The 19488-nt window shown below is 34.0% G+C and overlaps 2 protein-coding genes across 4 annotated transcripts; both read left to right on the top strand.

Moving 5' to 3' along the window:
* The first annotated feature begins 7249 nt into the window (after positions 1 to 7249).
* Positions 7250 to 8052, top strand: LOC108076043 (uncharacterized). 3 transcript variants are annotated; one of them, XM_017168702.3, is made up of 3 exons: positions 7250 to 7267; positions 7544 to 7581; positions 7650 to 8052. In XM_017168702.3, exon 3 carries the CDS (start codon positions 7656 to 7658, stop codon positions 8013 to 8015), a length of 360 nt encoding a protein of 119 aa, XP_017024191.1. In that variant the 5' UTR covers positions 7250 to 7267; positions 7544 to 7581; positions 7650 to 7655; the 3' UTR covers positions 8016 to 8052. The 3 variants fall into 3 exon arrangements, with proteins under 3 accessions (XP_017024191.1, XP_070144364.1, XP_041630948.1); XM_070288263.1 differs by lacking the exon at positions 7250 to 7267 and adding an exon at positions 7307 to 7324; XM_041775014.2 differs by lacking the exon at positions 7250 to 7267 and having other exon boundaries at positions 7414 to 7581; positions 7650 to 8051.
* An 8966-nt stretch (positions 8053 to 17018) lies between these two features.
* On the top strand, positions 17019 to 18373 carry Or92a (Odorant receptor 92a). The gene is made up of 3 exons (XM_017168688.1): positions 17019 to 17839; positions 17908 to 18106; positions 18161 to 18373. The coding sequence occupies exons 1-3, from the start codon at positions 17019 to 17021 to the stop codon at positions 18371 to 18373; spliced, it is 1233 nt and encodes a 410-aa protein (XP_017024177.1).
* The last annotated feature ends 1115 nt before the right edge of the window (positions 18374 to 19488 follow it).

Raw genomic sequence — 19488 nt, 5'->3', positions numbered from 1 at the left:
ATTATTACAAATTTATTTTTAACTCACAAAAAATTTAAATAATTAAAAATCAGTAACTTATCAACAAAAAATAAAAAAGAAATATTGAAATTTTTTATTGTTAAATTGTTATATTTTAAATGGTAATTTTTTGGTTATATGAAAACTTAAAAATCCCATAACTAAGTCAAAAAAGCATAAATTTCAATTCGGTAAGCTTTTCTGTAATAATGTTTTCTAGCTTAACAAATCTGCATACTAAATTTATACTTTGAAGATATCAAAATTTTTAACAATTTTTTTAATCCATTTTATTGATGTAAAATGTAGAAAAAAATTGGAAAATATAATTTTTCTGCCGGACATGTCTAATTCGACTCGGCTGTTAATGCTGGTCAATAATATATATGATTTATAGGGTCGGAAATGGCTTCTTCACTGTTTTTTAACATTCTGACCGGCATTTTAAGACCCTAAAACAAAAATAAAAATCCCATATAAATTAAGTTAGAAACTGTCTTAAATAATTTATAAACAAATAATCTGTGAAATCAGTCCTTAATGTCATCATGAGTGAATCTTAAATTAAGAGGAAAAAATAAAGATTTTTTACTAACAAATAATTGCCATTTTCATATAGTATGCCCAACCATCTTCGCATTATTTATACGCCAACCATTTCTGTGTCATTTCCAATTTGAACTCTTCATTACAAATTCCTCGGCGAACGCACTCTCGAAAAAAACAAAAATGAAATAGGACAGAATATAGAGAGAGAACTTAATTATGGCTAATTGAGTTAAATGATTAACGGAGCGGAGCGAAGAGCATATCCCCCCACTGGCCGTCGCATTTCCATGTGACCTGTGATCCATTCAATTTCCACATGGCCAGTCGATTGGTCAGTCGGACATGGCTTAACACTCAAATTGATTTGAAATGTGCTTAAAAAATTATGCTATATACCGGAGCTGGGGCCAAAATCGAATGGCGGCGGTGGCGGAAATAGAAAATGGCAATATATGGTCAGGCAAAATGCATTTCGCAAAAAAAAAACACAAACAAAAAAAAAATTAAAAAATTACAAAAAAACAAATCACAACAGGCCACAGACGAAGCTCGTATTTTTTTTCTCTATTTTGTTTTCTGGAAGCCCCCCCTCGTTTTTCCATTTTCGTGGAAAATCGGAGGGGGAAACCTCGGGGGTTTTGGTGTTGACAAGCTCGTTGGCAAATCACACAAAGTATGCAACAAAAACAATTGCAAAGCCCCGCCAACTAGGAGCAACAACAATGAGAGAAATCGTTGAAAACAACGGGAATATGGGGGAAATCCCAAAGGAAAACATATTTCGAATGCTCTTTCTTTTATAATGGTTTTATAATTAAATAAAAACTTATTTCAAAATAATTTAAAGGGGTAAATATTAGTATTTATTTGTTAAAATTCTTTAAATATTCTTCAAAAAATTTACTTAAATTATTAATTTATTTATAATATTATTATTTATACATTTAATAATAATATATTAATATTTAAGTTGGAAAAACTATTTAAAAACTCTTATTTGTATAGAAAAATATTGGTATAATCTATTTTTTTAAGAATTTCATAGATATAAAAATATTTAAGTATCGATAAAAATCGATATGAAATAGTTGTTCTATGTTTTTAGTTAATAAACTAAATTATATAAATTATAAATCAACTAAAATCAAAACGTATAAAATAAGGGTAATAAAGCGATATTTTTGATTTTATATCGATAATTTATGGTTTATAATTTTGGGTTTTTAATATATTTTTGATTTTATATCGATAATTTATGGTTTATAATTTTGGGTTTTTTATTTACCTATTTAGATTTACATTCAAGGCTCTACTTTACCTTATTAATAAATATAATATAAAAAATAAAAAAAAAATAAATTAATTAATTAAATATTATAATGTTATTTATATTTTTTTAAATATTTTTTAAAGACTAAACTTAAATATAATTCGAAAAGTTACTCCTTGCACAGAAAGAGCATTATCCTAACCCGTCACTAAGGCAGCTGTTAAATTTATTTGCCGAACGAAAATCCATCCGCTCCGAAAACATACCCTCCCCCTCCACCTAACCCACTTTGCCCAGCGCCTCTGGAAAAGCAGTGGGGTGAGGTGGGGTGAGGGGTGGATCGAATATATAGCGAAATAGAAGCGCAACAAGTCTCTGGCTCCTGCAGTAATCATTCCAATCCAAATCCTTTTATTATTGTTGCTGTTTGTTCTTTGGCATTTGCAACTTTTGCATGGTCGCAACTACGACCTCCAACCTCCCCGCCCCCCCTGGCCATTTGCCCCGAATCCGTGTTGCCAATCAACACCTACCCCCGCTGGCCACCAAGCCCATGGTCATGCGCCATTCCTCACAGCGAAATATAAGCCAGGACTTGGCGTTATTGGCATTCGCCGGAATGTGGACACAGACTTCAGGATATCGCAAAAGCAGATGCAGTTGGAGGCGATGGCGGATCCTATGGATATGGAGAAGCTGAAGCTGGACACGGCTGTGGTTGCGTATGCGGACAGGACTCACTCTCACTCTCCCTGTCTCGCTTTCGATACGGACACGAACACTTTTGGCTAATCGAATTTGAATTCCCGTTAAATGAAGCGCATCGGGCATCGAGTGCAATTTCAGATTTTAGCATTTCGAGGGCTGTAGGGATTATGTAGCAGCTGTCTACCCCACTATCAACTTTACACTAATACAACTATTTTTATATATTTAAGAAAAATACAAACTGAAAAAATACAAAATATAAAAATAGAATATATATAAGATTTATATTATATATTTTTCGTAACCTCTTCTTAAATCTTTCCCGATGTCAGTTCTCTCTGAAGCTGTGTCTATATTCACCACCTTGATCAATCCGGAAAACATAGATCTTGGCCAGGCAAGTGATGATGCAGTGCATCACGTTAAGCAACATGGATATGTATCATGGTTATCGATGGCTGTCAACGTGCCTGGCAGATAGTTAGGCGATAATATTCATATTTTTTAATAAAAAATATATATATTATTTAAATTTTATATTATTATTTCTAATATTATTTATCATAATATTATTTTTAAGATTTTAAGAAAAACTATATACTTATATAAACAAGAAAGAAAGCTCTGACTCAAATTATAATACCCTGCAATTGTATAAAAATTTAGCACAAGTGCACATATAATTCCCAACTGGTTTTAACCTATCATGAATGAAGATGACCAGGGAGAGATGGAGAGGGACATAGACTGAGACTTAGACTATACCTCAAATTTTCCCCCAGTGCTCTCAGTGTGTTGTGTGTGTGTGGCAGCTTATTTAATCAAACATCCTCTTTGAGTGACTAATGCGACATTCAGTATATAGAGGGGGGGCGTGGTGAAGTCTCTCTCCTCTGAGCTGATTTGTCTTTGGTTTGTGCATCGTAAGTGGTGGGCGTGGCACCGAAAACTGAAGGTGTCAATGGCACATTGCATATCCATTGCGAAGACCCCCGTTGGCTGTCATTACCGTTGTTGAGCGTTGTTAATCTGACACTTTATCGATTAACGAAATTACAACTTGGCCTCCGGGGGCGTGGCAGCATTACAAGATAACTAACTCATCGCTTAAGTTGTCACAAGTCCATTTGGGGCACCAGCGAAAGCTTAAGCTTCAATTTCTGATTCTGCGAGAGAATTTATCCGATATAAATGCTCAATTAGTTGCGGATTATTGCCAATCTTTACTTTATTTTCTACAATCAATTATTTCGCGTAATTGCGTTGAATAAAGAAATAATTGAATAAAATCACAACGCACACAAACTTGCTTTACTGGCAAAAACAAAAAGGAAACTGGAAAAAGAAACTACAGTTAAAAGGCCACTGCCAGGCAAAAATATTATTAAAATATTTTTATTTAAGTTTCAGTGTGCCTTTTTTTTTTATTATATATTTAAAATAATAATATTAAAAGAGAAATATCTTAGAGATAAATATAGAGTTTTTAAATAATATTGTTTAGTTAAAATTTTCTTATAAATTAAGCAAAACTTGAACTCACTTTTCCCTAAACTACCAAACTATAAATTGAAGCTTTAAATATTTTAAATTTAAATACCGCTTACTTCTCATTGGAACTACACTCAATTTCTTTCTCTTTTTTTCCACTTCAACAAATTTAAATTCAGCTCCTTTGTTCCTCGATACTTATCGATAACTTGTGATTGTTTTCGATTAACTCCCCCGTCCAATAAGCAATTTCCTCTCAATGACAGGAGGGAAAATCAAGGGTAAAAGCGAGGAAAAAACAAGAAAAATAAAGAAAAGCGGGGGTGGAAAGGCAACGGAAAAGACGAACCATGGAAAACCGAGGTTTTCCTGAAGTGGGCGTAGGAGGGGGGGGACATCGCAATAAGGCGCCTGCTGCATTGCGACAAGTTGGCGCTTCTATCAACTGGTGTCCAATTTGTTATGGACAGGTAAAAATGGCAATGCGCGCCGCCATAAATCAGGAGTGCCTGTGGCTCCTCCTTCTCCTGCTCCTCCTGCTTTTGCTGCTCCCTTGCCGTGTCCTTTGGCGCGGATTCCCCAAAGGATGCGCTCCTCTGGTCAGGGGCAGGCCTTGCGCGGCAGACTTGCAGCAGCAGCAACAGCAGCAGTAGCATTGTTGCGGATTGTGGCATTGTCTTGCGGCAAGCCCGCGCCCTGCACAGTGGTACCAACCCAGGGAATACTCGTCCCCCAAGGAAAAAACTTGGCACCACCTTGGTAACCATGAACTTAACCAATTAAAGTAATCACTGTGATGCGCAAAAGTGAAAATTTAATATTCTTCTTTTGTTGGTTGAATATCTGGGATAGTGGTTTGAATATAATGTTTGATTTTTAATATTATTTAAAATAAAATTAAAAAATAATTATTACACAAAAATCTATGCTAAAAATATATTTTTTTAATTTTAAAATGGTTTCAAAGAAAAAGGGTTTTAATTTTTAGTTATATTTACGTTTCAAAAACGTAAAAAAAAAATATTTTATAGAAATTTACAATTTAAAATATATTAAAAAAATAGCATTCAGCAAAAAAAAAAAGTTCCCTGTGAAAAAGAAGTACCTTCCGCTTTCTTTTTCACTGGAAAGTTTTTTTTCTAAACACAATATGTTTTTAAAATATTTTTAAAATATTTTAAAAATTTTTCTAAAATTTGTTTCAAATAACTATTAAACACAATTAATTTTTTAAATATTTTTTAAATTGCTATAAATTTGTTTTAAGAAAATGTTAGTTTTAAAATTTCCTGAAACTTTCTATAGATCTTAGTACCAGGGTTTACCTCCCTTTTCCCCCCCTCTGCCAGTGTAAAGCGTTTGTCAATTATGTTTCGCATGCAGTTGAAAACGTTGCATTTCCGACGCGGCGGCGGCGGCGTATTGCCGCTGGCCAATGTCGAGTGGCGACGTGGCCGAGAACAAAAGACGGTCAAAACAAAAGGCACACACACACACACACACACCACCTCACACCAGAAGCAAGCTGAGGAGAAGGAGGAGCAGGTGGCATGGCTTTAGCCGGGGTCTGGTCTTCGGTCTGAGCCCAGGCATCCGGAAGTTTGCGCTGACATTCATTACCATAATTCACAACAGCTTAAAACATTTATGTGGCTGCCGCCTCGAGCTGGAGCTGAAGCGGGAGCAGGAGCTGGAGGTGAAGCTCTCGCAGACAGGACGTTCCCCTTGCCTCGTTGTTTGCTTTGGATTATATGTGCAGGAGCATGCAAAAAGGGATAATAAGGAAAACTTGAAAATTTGTTGCAATTATTTTAACTGCTTGGAAATTGCCGTCACAAGTTCCTCTATCCCCCCACTTTACCCCTCTTTGTGCTGCAGTTTACAACTTATTTCTTGTCCCCCACTTCGTCCTTATATGGTCCATGTGCTAGGACCCCCCAAGAAGGTCCTGGGCAAAATGTTACTTTATTTGGGGCAGTGGCAGGGGACTTAGAGGGAGGGTCAAGTTTTGTATTTAAAAATGGTTTATTTACATTTTTTTTTAAATTTTTTTTATATATTTTAATTTTTAAAACAAAAAAAAAACTAATTTTTATTATTTAAATCAACGAAAAAAAATTGAAAAAAAAAGCTTGAAATTATTTTAAAATCTTGTCAAAATACCCAAAAATCTATGAAATAAATTTATTTTAAGTATTTAAGTCCTCTAAAAAATACCCCTACGCCTCTGTTCTCAGGGGGGTGGTGCTTGGGTAGCCGGAACGTGTGTGTGCAACTAATGTACATTGCATTCGCAAGTTAGTCCGGTGTCCAACGCCCTCGAAAAATGAAGGAAAAAGCTGTCTTGCCCTCGTGCTGGCCATGCAGAAAATGAGGAAACAAACTTCGTTTTGATAAGGGCCAACATTTTAGGTGGGGGAGGAGTGAAAGTGAATCAAAACGAATGGGGCGAAACTTTTCCTAAAATCATTAAAAATTTATTCAACAATTTATAAGCCTTAATTAACTGATAACTGTGGTGATAACTTTAAAATGAAGCTTGCAAAAAAGGTACAAAAAAACAGGTTGAAGATGCCTAAAGTTAAGCTTCTGAAGCTGAAATTATTCTGGATTTTAAGTCAAGGTATGGCTAATATAATTCTAATTTAATTATTATTTTTAAGACTGTTTTCAGGTTATCAATCTCGATTCTAATTTATTTATTTTTATTTTTACAATAAAATTGGAAAAGCGGATTTAGAATAGAAAAGCTAAAATCTTAATTTAAGATTTTTTCATATTTTCTTTTCATTTTATTATTTTTAATAATAATAAATATATGTATCTATATTTGATGTATCGAACAATATAATTGGGAAAAAGTGGGAAAACAACAATTATTATTCAACAATTATTTTAATTTAATAAATAATTACATAAAAGGTATATCTTTTCATAAATAAAATAAAGAAAACTCTACATATTATTTAAAAAGATCATAATTAATTTTTTAATCCTAAAAACTTAATTTTAAAATGTAATTCTAAAAATAAAATAAAATAAATATTATTAATTATTTATTTAAAAATAAAATAATATGAATATTAATGCATTTGACACTTCTTAAAGTAACATTTTCACATTTATGTTTCCATTTCGCTGTTCCAATATAATATAAAATATTATTTTTATTGAAAGAAAAATTTGGGATTAAGTAAAAATTGAGACTCTGGTCAGTCTGCGATTGACCCACGAAAAGCACGTGCCACTGTAAAGTAACATAAAGAGAACTTATCAAATAAAATCTAGAAATAAAAACAAACTTAAGTAATTTTGAGTTTAAAAAAACAAGCAGAAAACCCGCATTTTATTTGCAAATATAAAAGAAACCAAAGCTCTGACTTTTAATTGAAAAATAAAACTAAAAAACTTAACTCCAGGAAGCCTTGAGTTCCGGACATTTTTAAATCAAGCTATCATAGACTTGGCCATCATTAAATTCCATTCCTTTGATATTAATTATGTACATTTTTTATGAATTTTTAGATTAGCTCCAAAAGGTGAACAAGAAGAAACCCAAAAAGGTGAGTTTATTTCAAATTATTATTTAAGATTTTCAATTAAATTAAATTGAAATTAAACCCCTCTCAAGGTCATCATGTTTTATGCGATGCGAATGAAACTCAAACTCGCCAAGATTGTGAAGAAACGGCAACCCAAGCGCAAGACCAAGAAATCGTGTATCTTTCACATGAGTTGCCCGGAACTGGACGCCATTATGGGTCCACCAAGACGCAAGCCGGGCAAGATTGTTATCCATCCAATTCATGCCCTCCATCTCATCAATAAGGGTTTAAAAAGTGCCAAGGAGGCTGGAGATCGCAAGGGTCTAATGAAACTAATGCGTCATCGTCAGCATGTCCAGGCGATCCTCCGCCTGTTGGAGGTCTACAGCAAAATGGCACGTTTGAATATTCAGGAGCGTAAGGAATCTCCGCAGGTTATGGATCCCAAATAAGCAGACAATAAATGTTATTTAAACAAATGACATTAAAAGGAAATCCAATCCTTAATGGGATAATGAAAAATGGAAAATGAAGAGACTGCAAGCTGAAACCAATGACAGATGCTGTCGCAACTGCCACTCAGACGTGTCTGAAATGTCAGGCCGTGTTCTCTTTGTGCTTTTCTCAGCTTTTCACCGCTTTTCCTCCCGCTTTTCTCCTTTCTCTCTCTCTCTCTCTCGCTCTTTTTTTTATGTTCGCCGAGAGATTTATGAGCAGCTAATTTTCTAAGCTAATTTGTTGGAGATTTAAATACACTTTGCAGCTGCCGGGGAGGCTGTGACAGCTGGCATCCCACCAGCCAGCATGTTGTGACACATTTCAGTGGGTGTGTGTGTGTTTGGCCCATTATGAGTTTCATTTCCATTTCCACATGTCCAGGGTTTTTCACCTCCCACACGCATCGCAGACATAATTCCATATGCAAATGCATCTGAACGGGAATGAGGTGGAGGTGGAGTTGGAGGAGTAGGAGAAGTATAACCAGTACCTAAAGGACCACCTGCCGAGCTTATCTCCGGTGGCCGAGTCCTGCAGCGACACTTTTTCAACAAAAGTGCAACCGCATTCGGACTCATTGAGAATGGTGCCGAGGTGACAAGTGACAAGTCACGCCGACCACACGAGACACCACAATCCTCACAAAACCTCACATCCCTCGCATCCTTTTCACCGTTCCACGCACTTGGTATGTGTGTGTGTGTCCTGGCTGCTTTGTCCTTGGCAAAGTCGCTTATCATGATCAGCAGCAGCAGCAGCAGCAGCAGTTCAAGGAATTTACTTTGACTTGGTCAACTCTTCCGGGATCAATGAATTCCGGGTTTGAGACACACAGGAAAAGGCCAAGGATTAAGACATGTGAAAATGTTTTTTTAGGAACTGATAGTTTGAAATAATAAGAATCTTAAGATAAACTGTACCCAAAATCCAATACTGTATATTTTAAATACCTTTACAATATTAAAAGTCTAACTTCTTTAAGACTAAAGGATCTTAAGCTACTAGTCTTGTGCATTTCTGTGCATTAAGAAGCTCAGTTTTAATGAGAAATCCCATCAGGTGGAATAATTGGGTTAATTTTCGACTAGGACAACGTATTACGAATGCATTAGAAGTTGAAATACCCTATATTTAGTAATCTCACAACTGAAAATAAGGACTTGTGAAAAATATAATTTTAAAAATTTGAAAAAAAGCATATATATATATAAATAAATGTAATAAATATTGTTTATAAGTTTCTAAGAGATATGATTACTTTATATAAATATATATCATATATATAGTATATAATATATATATTATATACTATACATATCCATAATCAAATTGCTGTTAGCCTCCACCATGTCAGCAGGGCATAATGAAAATGTTTCCAAATCGCATAGGACCAGCCAGACCAGGACAAGAGGTGGCCAAGCTGGGGTTCTGCGGATGCGCCTGCAATACACGATAGCAAGGCTGCTTTGACTGTAGAGTGGGGGGTTAAGGGTAGTAGCAGCTGTAGGGGGGTTAATACACGTATTCATTTCAAGCGTTTTATGCGTTTGCTTGGCTTTTGTTTTTGCCCAGTGTCCAACAAAGACCAACCAAACCAACCAACCAGCCTGACACAGTTTTTGTTGAGTCCCCCCAGTACCCCTTCCACCCATCTCCCACCCAGGCTTCACTGTACTGTACTGTACTGTACTCCCTGGCACTGCTCAACTGGCTGCCGTGGCGTGCCTGTGCGCTGACAGTAAATGCTGAAAATTGAGTGCAACTTGTCGTAACTTTATTTTCAAATATATGCGGAAAGGACTAACCAGACAATGCACAACAATACACACATAGACACACGCACACCACACACACACACCCAGGCCGGCACACTCGCACTCGCACTCTACATAGCCGCACTCAATGAGAAATGTGTGGCGGCGCGCATTTAACATGCAAAAATCAGGCGACAAGTGTAACGAAAACCATGTCTTGGCATAGGGAATTTATATTTAAAATTTAAAAATTTATTTTAAAAATATATTTACAGGTTTAAAAAAATGTATATTATTCAATTATTTGCTATTTATTTTTCTAGTTAACAATAACAATAATTTAATTCTTAATTATCCAATTGCAAACTTTGGGGTGCCGAAGTTTAGGGTTTATTTATTATTTTTCTCAAATGTAGGGCGCTTACAATTCTCAACCTGTTCTAGAATCCCAGTAATGAAGTGACGGCTGTGGTCTGGTTTTAATTTAGATTTAGCAAAAAAAATAAGGTTAGGAGTTAAAAAGAATTAAATAAATAACAACATTTAACTCTGGGGTAAAAATACCCAATAATATATAATAATAAACAAATAATTATAATAATAAATAAATAATTATAATACTAAATAAATAATTATAATAATAAATAATTATAATAATAAATAAATAATTATAACAATAATAAACCCCTAAAGGCAATATGAATTGTAAACCTTGGCCGCCTGGTCAACATTCTCTAGGCTTTCAGTGTGTGTTCGTGGAGTATGTGTGTGCTAAGTGTTTTGCAACAAAGTTTTTGCGTGCTTTTGTCTGCCGACTACCAACTGCCACCGACTTCTCTGCCTTCTGCTCCGGCTCAGGATCCCTCTTCCGCTGCTCCTGTACCGGGCCAAAAGGGGGATCCCGAGCCATCACTCCTCCGGCTCGCTCCGGTGTGCGAGTCCGGGCACGGATACGAGAATACGGCTATGGGCCCCGGATCCGGGTCCGGACTGGAGCTGGGGGCTCCACTTCCATTCTCCATTCGCCATTCGCCATTCTCGGTCTCGTCTGCATAAGCTATGCGGTTGGTGTGCCTGTCTCCATTCACGTCCAGGACGACCTCGTCCTCGGTCTCTCTGCTGTAAATTTAACGAATATGTAAGTCCTGGACAGCTCCTCTTGTTCATATGGCCCATAAGTTAAGTGTGAAATTGTTTAACCCACAAGGGGAAATAAATATAACTTAAACTAAAAACTATATACAAAAAAAAAATTAAAGTAAAATAAATTATTTAATACAAATTAAGGTAAAGAAAATATAAAATAAATATTAATATAATATAATTACTAAAAATACTTTGAAAATCTACATAAAAATATATATAAATTTGAATTATTTTATTTCTTTATATTTTCTTTATTTTTTTTTATAATTCCCAAGTGGTTCTATCATGTAGAAAATATATTCAAATAAAAAAAGGTATTCTCAAAAAAAAAAAATTATTAAAAAAAAGAACATTTAAAACATCTACAAAAAATGATATAATTTCTTGATAATTTTTATTTTATTTATTTAATGTTGTTTCATTTGCTTATAATTCCCAACTGATTTCTGCAAGGATAATGGAATAATAAGAACCTTTAAAGGGTTAAGCTTGTTAAACACACACACACGCCCCAAAATGCAACGATCAACTTTGACTTCTGTGCTGTAAGTTTGGCCACACTTTACCGCCTGCCACGCCCCTAGGAAAAACGCCCCTTTTCGACCACGCCCACACACAAACAGACACACACACACAGGCAAAAAACACACTAGACAAATCAATTGGCAATCAATGGACGCTGTCCGCTAGTTGTGGTAGTCAATAAATTGCAAGAATTTTCTTTATATCCTTGTATTCCGTTGGGCGGAAGATACCCCACTTTTACCGTTAAGTAGCCATAAATGAAAGAAGAAGAAAAGGAAGTAAAGGAGGCAATGGCAGTGAAGAATTTTTAAGCAATTTAAGTTGATTTTCTTGCATTTTCTTTCGGTGATTTCACCTTTTGTAGAGATTCCAAGAAAATGCTATGCTCAAAGTGCAATTAAATGGAGTTTTCCCCCTTACTATTCTACACCTGCGTGTGTGTCAAATTGAGCATTTAATGGTTTTCCTTACGCTCTTTCGGGCAGATTTGCCTGGCCTTTGACTGAGGCCACATTCTCGGATATATTTTTTTTTTTTTGCTCCTTCTCGAAAACAATGTTGGGGCCAAGGAAGAAGAAGGTCGAAAGTGTCGGAAGCAGTCCCCCCAGCTTCACCTGCTAAAATCCATCCCGAAGGTATGGAAAATGTGCATCGAAGGTACGCGAGCAGAAAGGACTTCTTTGAGTTTGCATTTCTTTGCCCGGCCAACCAATTTGAATATTATGCCAACAAAGAACAAAAAAAAAAAAGAAAAAAAAACCCGGGAGGAAAACAAGGGGAGAACATAGTTGGTTGTAATAAAAAAAAAGAAGAAAACACATGAATGTAAAACGAAGTTTGATGCTCTCGCAAAAAGGGATGTGCTATGCAAGGAATTCTTCATTCGATTTTTCAATGAGTCCTGCAATAAACTAGTATTATATTGGTTTTTCAGGGCATTTTTTTTTATTTTTCTTTAGAATAGAACGGACCATTTATATTATTTTTTGAACACATATGCAAGAATTCAAATTAATCGATGTTTTGTTATATATATTATTAGTTTAATATTCTTATAAGCTCTTTAGGGGATTTAAAAATGTTTTTAAATTTTATTTAACAATTATTTCTTTGAAAATATAAATTAAATAAGTCAATATAACTTTTTATATAAAAAAAAAGATAAAAAATTAAAATTAACAAAAAATTAAAAATTCCATAACTAAGCCAAAAAAGCATTAAATTCAATTTGGAAAGCTTTTCTGTGCTAGTTTTTTCTAGGTAAACAAATCAGCATGCTAAATTTATAATTTGAAAAAATATAAAATTTTTAATTTTGTTTACCATTTTTACGCTTAAACCCCTTAAAAATTTTTTTAAAAAATTCAAAATATTATTTCTTCTTTCCGACATGTCTAAAAAGATTCTGCTGTTAATTCTGATCAAAAATATATATGGTTTATAGGATCAGAAATAACTCCTTTGCTGAGTTGTAAGCTTTAGACCTAAACTATAATCCTTCCAAGGTTATGAAAATAACCTCCTCCTTCCAACTTTATAGTAAAATATATATATAATCCCAAAAGTAAACTCTCTAAAATAACTAAAATTAGCTGGGGCAAAGAATAGAGATTTTTGCAAAATACCTTTTGGTCCCCGGGAATGTAGACCACTTGAAGTGGAATTTATGGGGAAAGTTTTACCCAGGGATTTTCCTCGAAAATGTCTCAGAATAATTTGATGGTCGAGAATACCCTTTCCTACAGCATTTCCTTTTGCTGTGTGGACAGCCGACAGCTCAATTCTCAGCTGGAAAATGGGAAAATGCTGGTGGGGAAAAGGGCGTGGAAAGGAAAACACACATACACACACACATAGAGTGCCTTTGGCCTTTGATAGTTCAACCTGGAAGCGGTAAAAAAAAAAAGAAAAAAAAATGGAGCCAAAAATTGTAATAGAAATTTCTGGGCTCTGGCTGCATTGGGAAAATATCGACAAGTGATGGAAGTGTTTGCCCTTTGGACAAAATCGGAAAGCCCAACGGCCTATGAAAGTTGCAGAATTTTCTACCAATTGCCTCCCACACACCACACACACACACACACACTGGGGAGGGGTTATTTTAAATTGCCAATCCTGGGGATTCCCCGAAATTGACCAAGCATATAAAAGTTTGTGAACAATTTAATGGCAATTAAATCAAACTTTGATAACTAATAACTTATAATTGAGCAACTACAGATGGTTTTTTCAATGCTATTTAAATAATTAAAATAGGAAACTGGAATTGGCAGGGGAAAAAATCAATTAAATAAGCAGAAAAGCTGTCATACATCTTATTTAAAAATATATATAAAACATTAATGAACGTTTCTCAGGTTTAAACTTATTAAATTATCTAAAAAGATATAATTTCTACCATCTCAGGAGCGCCTCCCTACCTCAGGAAAAGCTGAAAAAACAAACAAAGGACATTCAGTACATGGTACGTGGTGGACAACACCGTGACAGATGCGCTTGCTGCAACTGGCAACACAATTAATTTGCATTAATAATTGAGTCAACGCTTCGAATTAAAATATATTCTCATTGCTGGCATATTCCGTTGGCCCCGGAGTCGTTTTGAATTTCCATGTGCAAATATTTAAATCAATTATTAGCCCAATGAGCACTGATATCTCCAATGTAATTGTTTGCCCGGACACACAGACACTAATTTGCATATACACTTCTCATTTTCACATTCAGAGCCCACAAGCGTAAAATATATATATATTTAAGTATTTTTTATACTAATTACCAGAGTCATAATGTGGCGCCTGCAAGTCTGTATCTGCTGCCTTGGCCTCCCCTTTCTGTCCGATTTTTTTTTGCCTGAATATTATTATTAAAGTTTACATTTGATATGATTTTGCAGAGACAGAAAATGCGTATTTGAATATCTGTTTGTGCATGTCTGTAAATATATAACTCAAATTAATTTCAATTTGCCGTAAATTATTTGACGCATTCGCCAGACATGTAATTTATGCAGCATTTAATTGCAAAACTTTAACCGCAAACTAAGCGTAAGGTAAACAAATCATCGAATTTCGATGTAATTTCCAGTGTCCCAGGATCAGGAATGTTTTCTATTTTGTGTGTGTTTTGTGCTATGCTGTGTGTTGGTAATTATATGAATATATATACATACATATGTCTAATTGGATCGAACTTATGTACCCAAAATTTAAATAACAAATAAAAATATATTAAAATGGGTTTGAAAGCTTGTCTTTATGTGATTTTAGTCAAATTTTAAGAGTAAATTCAAATTAAATAATTTTATTAATATTTATTCTACCAAAGTACATTTTTTTTTTGTTATAAAAAAAAATTTATAAAATTTTTTAAGTAAAAAAAATGATTAAATAAAAAAAATCAAATAAAATAAAAATAAATAATAAATAAAATAAATAAGTAATAAAATAAATAATAAATAAAATAAATAACAAATAAATAAAAATAAATAACAAATAAAATAAAATTAAATAATAAATAAACTAAAAATAAATAATAAATAAAATAAAAATAAATAATAAATAAAATAAATAAATAAAAAAAATGAAATAGAATTTAAAGTCTATAATATGTTTATAAATTCTTAAAACTTGAAAATTATTTAAATAAAATGTAAAATTTAAAATTAATTTTTAAATTAAAAAAATTTAAGACTTATAATATGTAGAAAATTCTTGAAGTTAAGTATAATGGCTATATTTCTTTTTTTAGAAAAAACCTCTGGTTTTTAAGAATTTCCCTTTAAACTCAACTTTATTTTAAAATAACCCCCGTTAGTTCTTAGCTAATTAAATTCCCAACTGTAATCCCCACTTGAAATCTTATGAAATACATCATATAATTAAGCGGGTCAATAGCTCTTGGCTTGGCATTATTAGTGAATTTACATTAGGATGCCATTGTTCTGCAAATGGAAATCCCTGAATCTCGGCCTTTGTTCTGCCTGGCCAACACTCGATAAAATCCTCAACTTACTCACTTACGGCCAATGAGAAATCCACCTCCGTACCTAACATACACAACAACATATTGTTCGCAGATTAAGATATACGTATAAACCCTATATATATATAAACCATATACGTATGTATATATTAGCGACAAAAGGCGCTTCTCGCTGGCATTTCTAATGAATATTTGAAGCATTCTGTGGAAACCTTTTGAACATCGAAATGCCAAATGTGAAGAGGAGACTCTGGGAGACAAGGGAGTTGCGGAGGAGTTATGGAAGCCGCATTCGTCAAAACCCAAGTAGGGATATATATATATAGATATATAACTGGCTCAAGGGGGCTACTCCGGGGGCACAATGGTACTTACAGTTGCCACTTGATTGGCCAACTTGTCTTTGATGTCAATTCCTCCCACTCTGCCTTTGGTTGGTGCTTGGCAGTCGCCAAATCCTTTTGAAATTTAATTGAATTAATTCTGTATCGGAAATAGGGTTTAGTACACACGGAAACAACAAATAAATGTAAGTGAAATGCCTTTAAATATTTATTTATTTTACATTTCAAGAAATTTATAACCCATTACTTTTTGTTAATTTTTATTTAGGGAACTTACACTTGAAAATTATAAAATTATAAAATTATAAGCAAATTAAGAGGAATTTTGTATTACAAATTTATTGAAATTTAAATTAGTTAACAGTATTTAATATTAGTTAGTTTTGGTATAAAAAGCACTTCATCATCATAAATTATAACCATTTTTTTAAGCAATTATTTTATAATAAATATATTTAGATTACAAAAATGGTTTAAAAATTGTTTAGAAATATTTAAAACTTATATTAATATGTAATATTATTAAAAAGTCTAAAAAGCACACCACCAAGAGTCACTTGAAGAAGTGGGAAGGCAGTTAGGGACTGAAATCCTGTGCTGACAGCTCCCCCAACGAAGGTGTGGAAACGGAAACAGAGCTTGGCTCTAATTGAAGGTTACCGGGATGGAGCCCAACCACTTAAGCCTACCTACCTACCCTATCCCTATGTTGGTATTATTTAATATTCAGAATTATTTATTTCTAGAACTTGAAGTGACCGAAAAATTCATTTTCCTTTCGACAATCCCTTTATTTATAAAAAATCCATCTAGAAAATGAATCTACACTTGAGAATTATAAGTACCAAAAAGGAAATTACTGAAAATTATATATAAAATATTATATTTTCCCCCTAAACCTTTAGGTTTAAACAATCATTTATATACAAAGTTTATCTAGAATTCCTAGTATATTCTCTTTTTTTTCTTCAGTATATAGCCCATGTGGACATTCCTGCGGGTAACCTCCGGGGGGCTAAATATTTTAGCAAGCCGTTGTGGGCTTGCAGGTGTCTGCAATTACCCGAAATTCAATTAAGTAATTATGAGGTCAGTTGGTCAGCTGGTCAGCTTGGTTTCATGACAATTTAATGGCCCCGCCGTGGCGCCCGGAATATATATAAAAGGACATAGGCGCAGTGGTAACCGGGATTATACCGGCGCCATGTTGTTTCGCAAGCGGAAGCAGCAGCAGCAGGATGAGAACGAGGTGCGGACCTTCGAGGACCTTACCCGCTTCCCGATGACATTTTACAAGACCATCGGCGAGGATCTGTATTCGGATCGGGATCCGAATCTAATACGACGTTATTTGCTGCGTTTCTATTTGATCCTGGGTTTCCTCAACTTCAATGCCTATGTGGTGGGTGAAATCGCCTACTTCATAGTGCACATCACCTCCACGACGACCCTGCTGGAAGCCACGGCTGTGGCTCCATGTATTGGCTTCAGTTTCATGGCGGATTTCAAGCAATTTGGTCTGACGGTAAACCGGAAGCGTCTGGTAAAGCTACTGGATGACCTCAAGGAAATATTTCCCATGGAGGCGGAGAGTCAGCGCGTCTACCATGTGGCCTACTACCAGAAGCACATGAATCGTGTGATGACACTATTTACCATACTCTGCATGACGTACACTTCATCTTTTAGCTTCTATCCGGCTATAAAATCCACCATCAAGTATTATCTGATGGGCTCGGAGATCTTTGAGCGAAACTATGGCTTTCATATACAGTTTCCCTATGATGCGGAAACGGATCTCACGGTTTATTGGTTCTCCTACTGGGGCTTGGCCCATTGTGCCTATGTGGCTGGTGTTTCCTATGTCTGTGTGGATCTTCTGCTGATCACGACCATTACCCAGTTGACAATGCATTTTAATTATTTGGCGGATAACCTGGAGGCCTACGATGGCGGCGAGCACACGGATGAGGAGAATATCAAGTATCTGCATGACTTGGTTGTGTATCATTCAAGAGCTTTGGAGTAAGGTTTTTTTGGTTAAGAAATATACGAAATATTATCTTTATATATTTTCTCTTTATTTTTTCTAGTCTCAGCGAGGAGGTTAACAACATCTTTAGCTTCTTAATTTTATGGAACTTTATAGCCGCTTCTTTGGTTATATGCTTTGCTGGCTTTCAGATCACAGCCTCCAATGTGGAGGACATTGTGCTGTATTTTATATTCTTTTCAGCCTCGCTGGTGCAAGTGTTTGTGGTTTGCTATTATGGCGATGAAATGATATCATCAGTGAGTAATTATTAAAATTAAAATTTATTTTTAAACAATTTTATATCTTTGTAGAGCTCTCGCATTGGCCATGCCGCCTTTAATCAGAATTGGTTGCCCTGCAGCAGCAAATACAAGCGTATTTTGAAGTATATTATAATGCGAAGTCAGAAGCCGGCCTCTATTAGACCGCCCACTTTTCCGCCCATCTCGTTTAACACTTTTATGAAGGTTATCAGCATGTCGTATCAGTTTTTTGCTCTCCTGCGAACCACATACTATGGTTAAGGGAGTTACAAATATTTTAATTCCCTAACCAAAAAAGTATATAAAAAAATTATTTAAAATAAAAAAATATTTAAAAAACATATAAAAAATATATAAAAAATATATAAAAATTATTAAAGAAATATATAAAAAAACTAGAAAAGAAGCCAAAGTATGTATACCCTTACAGTTGGTAATTAGATCAGAATACACAATTTTTAAATAATTTTATATTTAAAAACATGAAAAGTTGTTCTCATTTTTGACAATTTTAACGAGGGATTTTCTGAAATAAAATTATATTCTTATCATATTATTAAAAATTAAAATATTACATAATATTATATAATATTATATTTTATATTAAAAATGAAAATATTCTTATATTTGTATTATATTATATTCTCTTAGAAAAAAAATAGAAACATCCGTTGGTCTTTGTTTAAGTAAATTAAATATTTAAATAAATATAAAGCTGAAGCTTACCAAGTTTATAGAGTTTTTATTTAAGTATTACAATTTTTAAATTGCTATTTAAACTCAAGAGAATTATTAAAACATTAAACCTTAAACCCTAAGTCTCCCTTTCTCTCCATCTCTCTGTTTCTAAAATATATAAAACAATATAGCAATTAAACTCTCACTGATTCTCAGTCAACAATGGCAATTAAATATCTAAAAGCAGCAGAGGCATCTCCTGCCTTTACCTTTACAAATTAAGCTAATTAGTTAGTGCAATAATATTGAAACTTTCATTTGCAGTCTTTGTAAACCAAAACTCAATTAAAAGCAAAAAGCATCCACAGCTCTGGCAAATAAAGATAATTATAGACAAGGCTAAATATAGATAAACCTGACTTAATTACAGAGATATTTGTATGTTTATTTATCTTCTTAATATTTATTTTAGCAAATAATTAATAACAAGGCTGCACAGATGAAGCTCACTTATTTACAGAAATATTTATATTTTCACAGGCAAAAGTTTGTTTATCTATTCAATATTTATTTTAATAAATAAGAGCTGCCTAGGATGCTGCCTGTTCTTAAAAAATTATTAATTGTGAAAATTGGAGCCGTCTTAAACTCTCTGTATCCTTTTCCCACAAAATTTGCATTTTAAAGAGCTGAGAGAG

The sequence above is a fragment of the Drosophila kikkawai genome, chromosome X (assembly GCF_030179895.1).
Source record: "Drosophila kikkawai strain 14028-0561.14 chromosome X, DkikHiC1v2, whole genome shotgun sequence".
Lineage (NCBI taxonomy): Eukaryota > Metazoa > Arthropoda > Insecta > Diptera > Drosophilidae > Drosophila > Drosophila kikkawai.
The sequence above is the reverse complement of the archived record's forward strand: the minus strand, read 5'-3'. Positions and strand labels throughout refer to the sequence as shown.

Coding starts and splice junctions, on each gene's coding strand:
- Or92a (XM_017168688.1), top strand. CDS start 17,019: ATGTTGTTTCGCAAGCGGAAGCAGCAGCAGCAGGATGAGAACGAGGTG. Junction 17,840..17,907: donor TATCATTCAAGAGCTTTGGA/GTAAGGTTTTTT, acceptor TATTTTTTCTAG/TCTCAGCGAGGAGGTTAACA. Junction 18,107..18,160: donor GCGATGAAATGATATCATCA/GTGAGTAATTAT, acceptor ATATCTTTGTAG/AGCTCTCGCATTGGCCATGC.
- LOC108076043 (XM_017168702.3), top strand. CDS start 7,656: ATGTTTTATGCGATGCGAATGAAACTCAAACTCGCCAAGATTGTGAAG.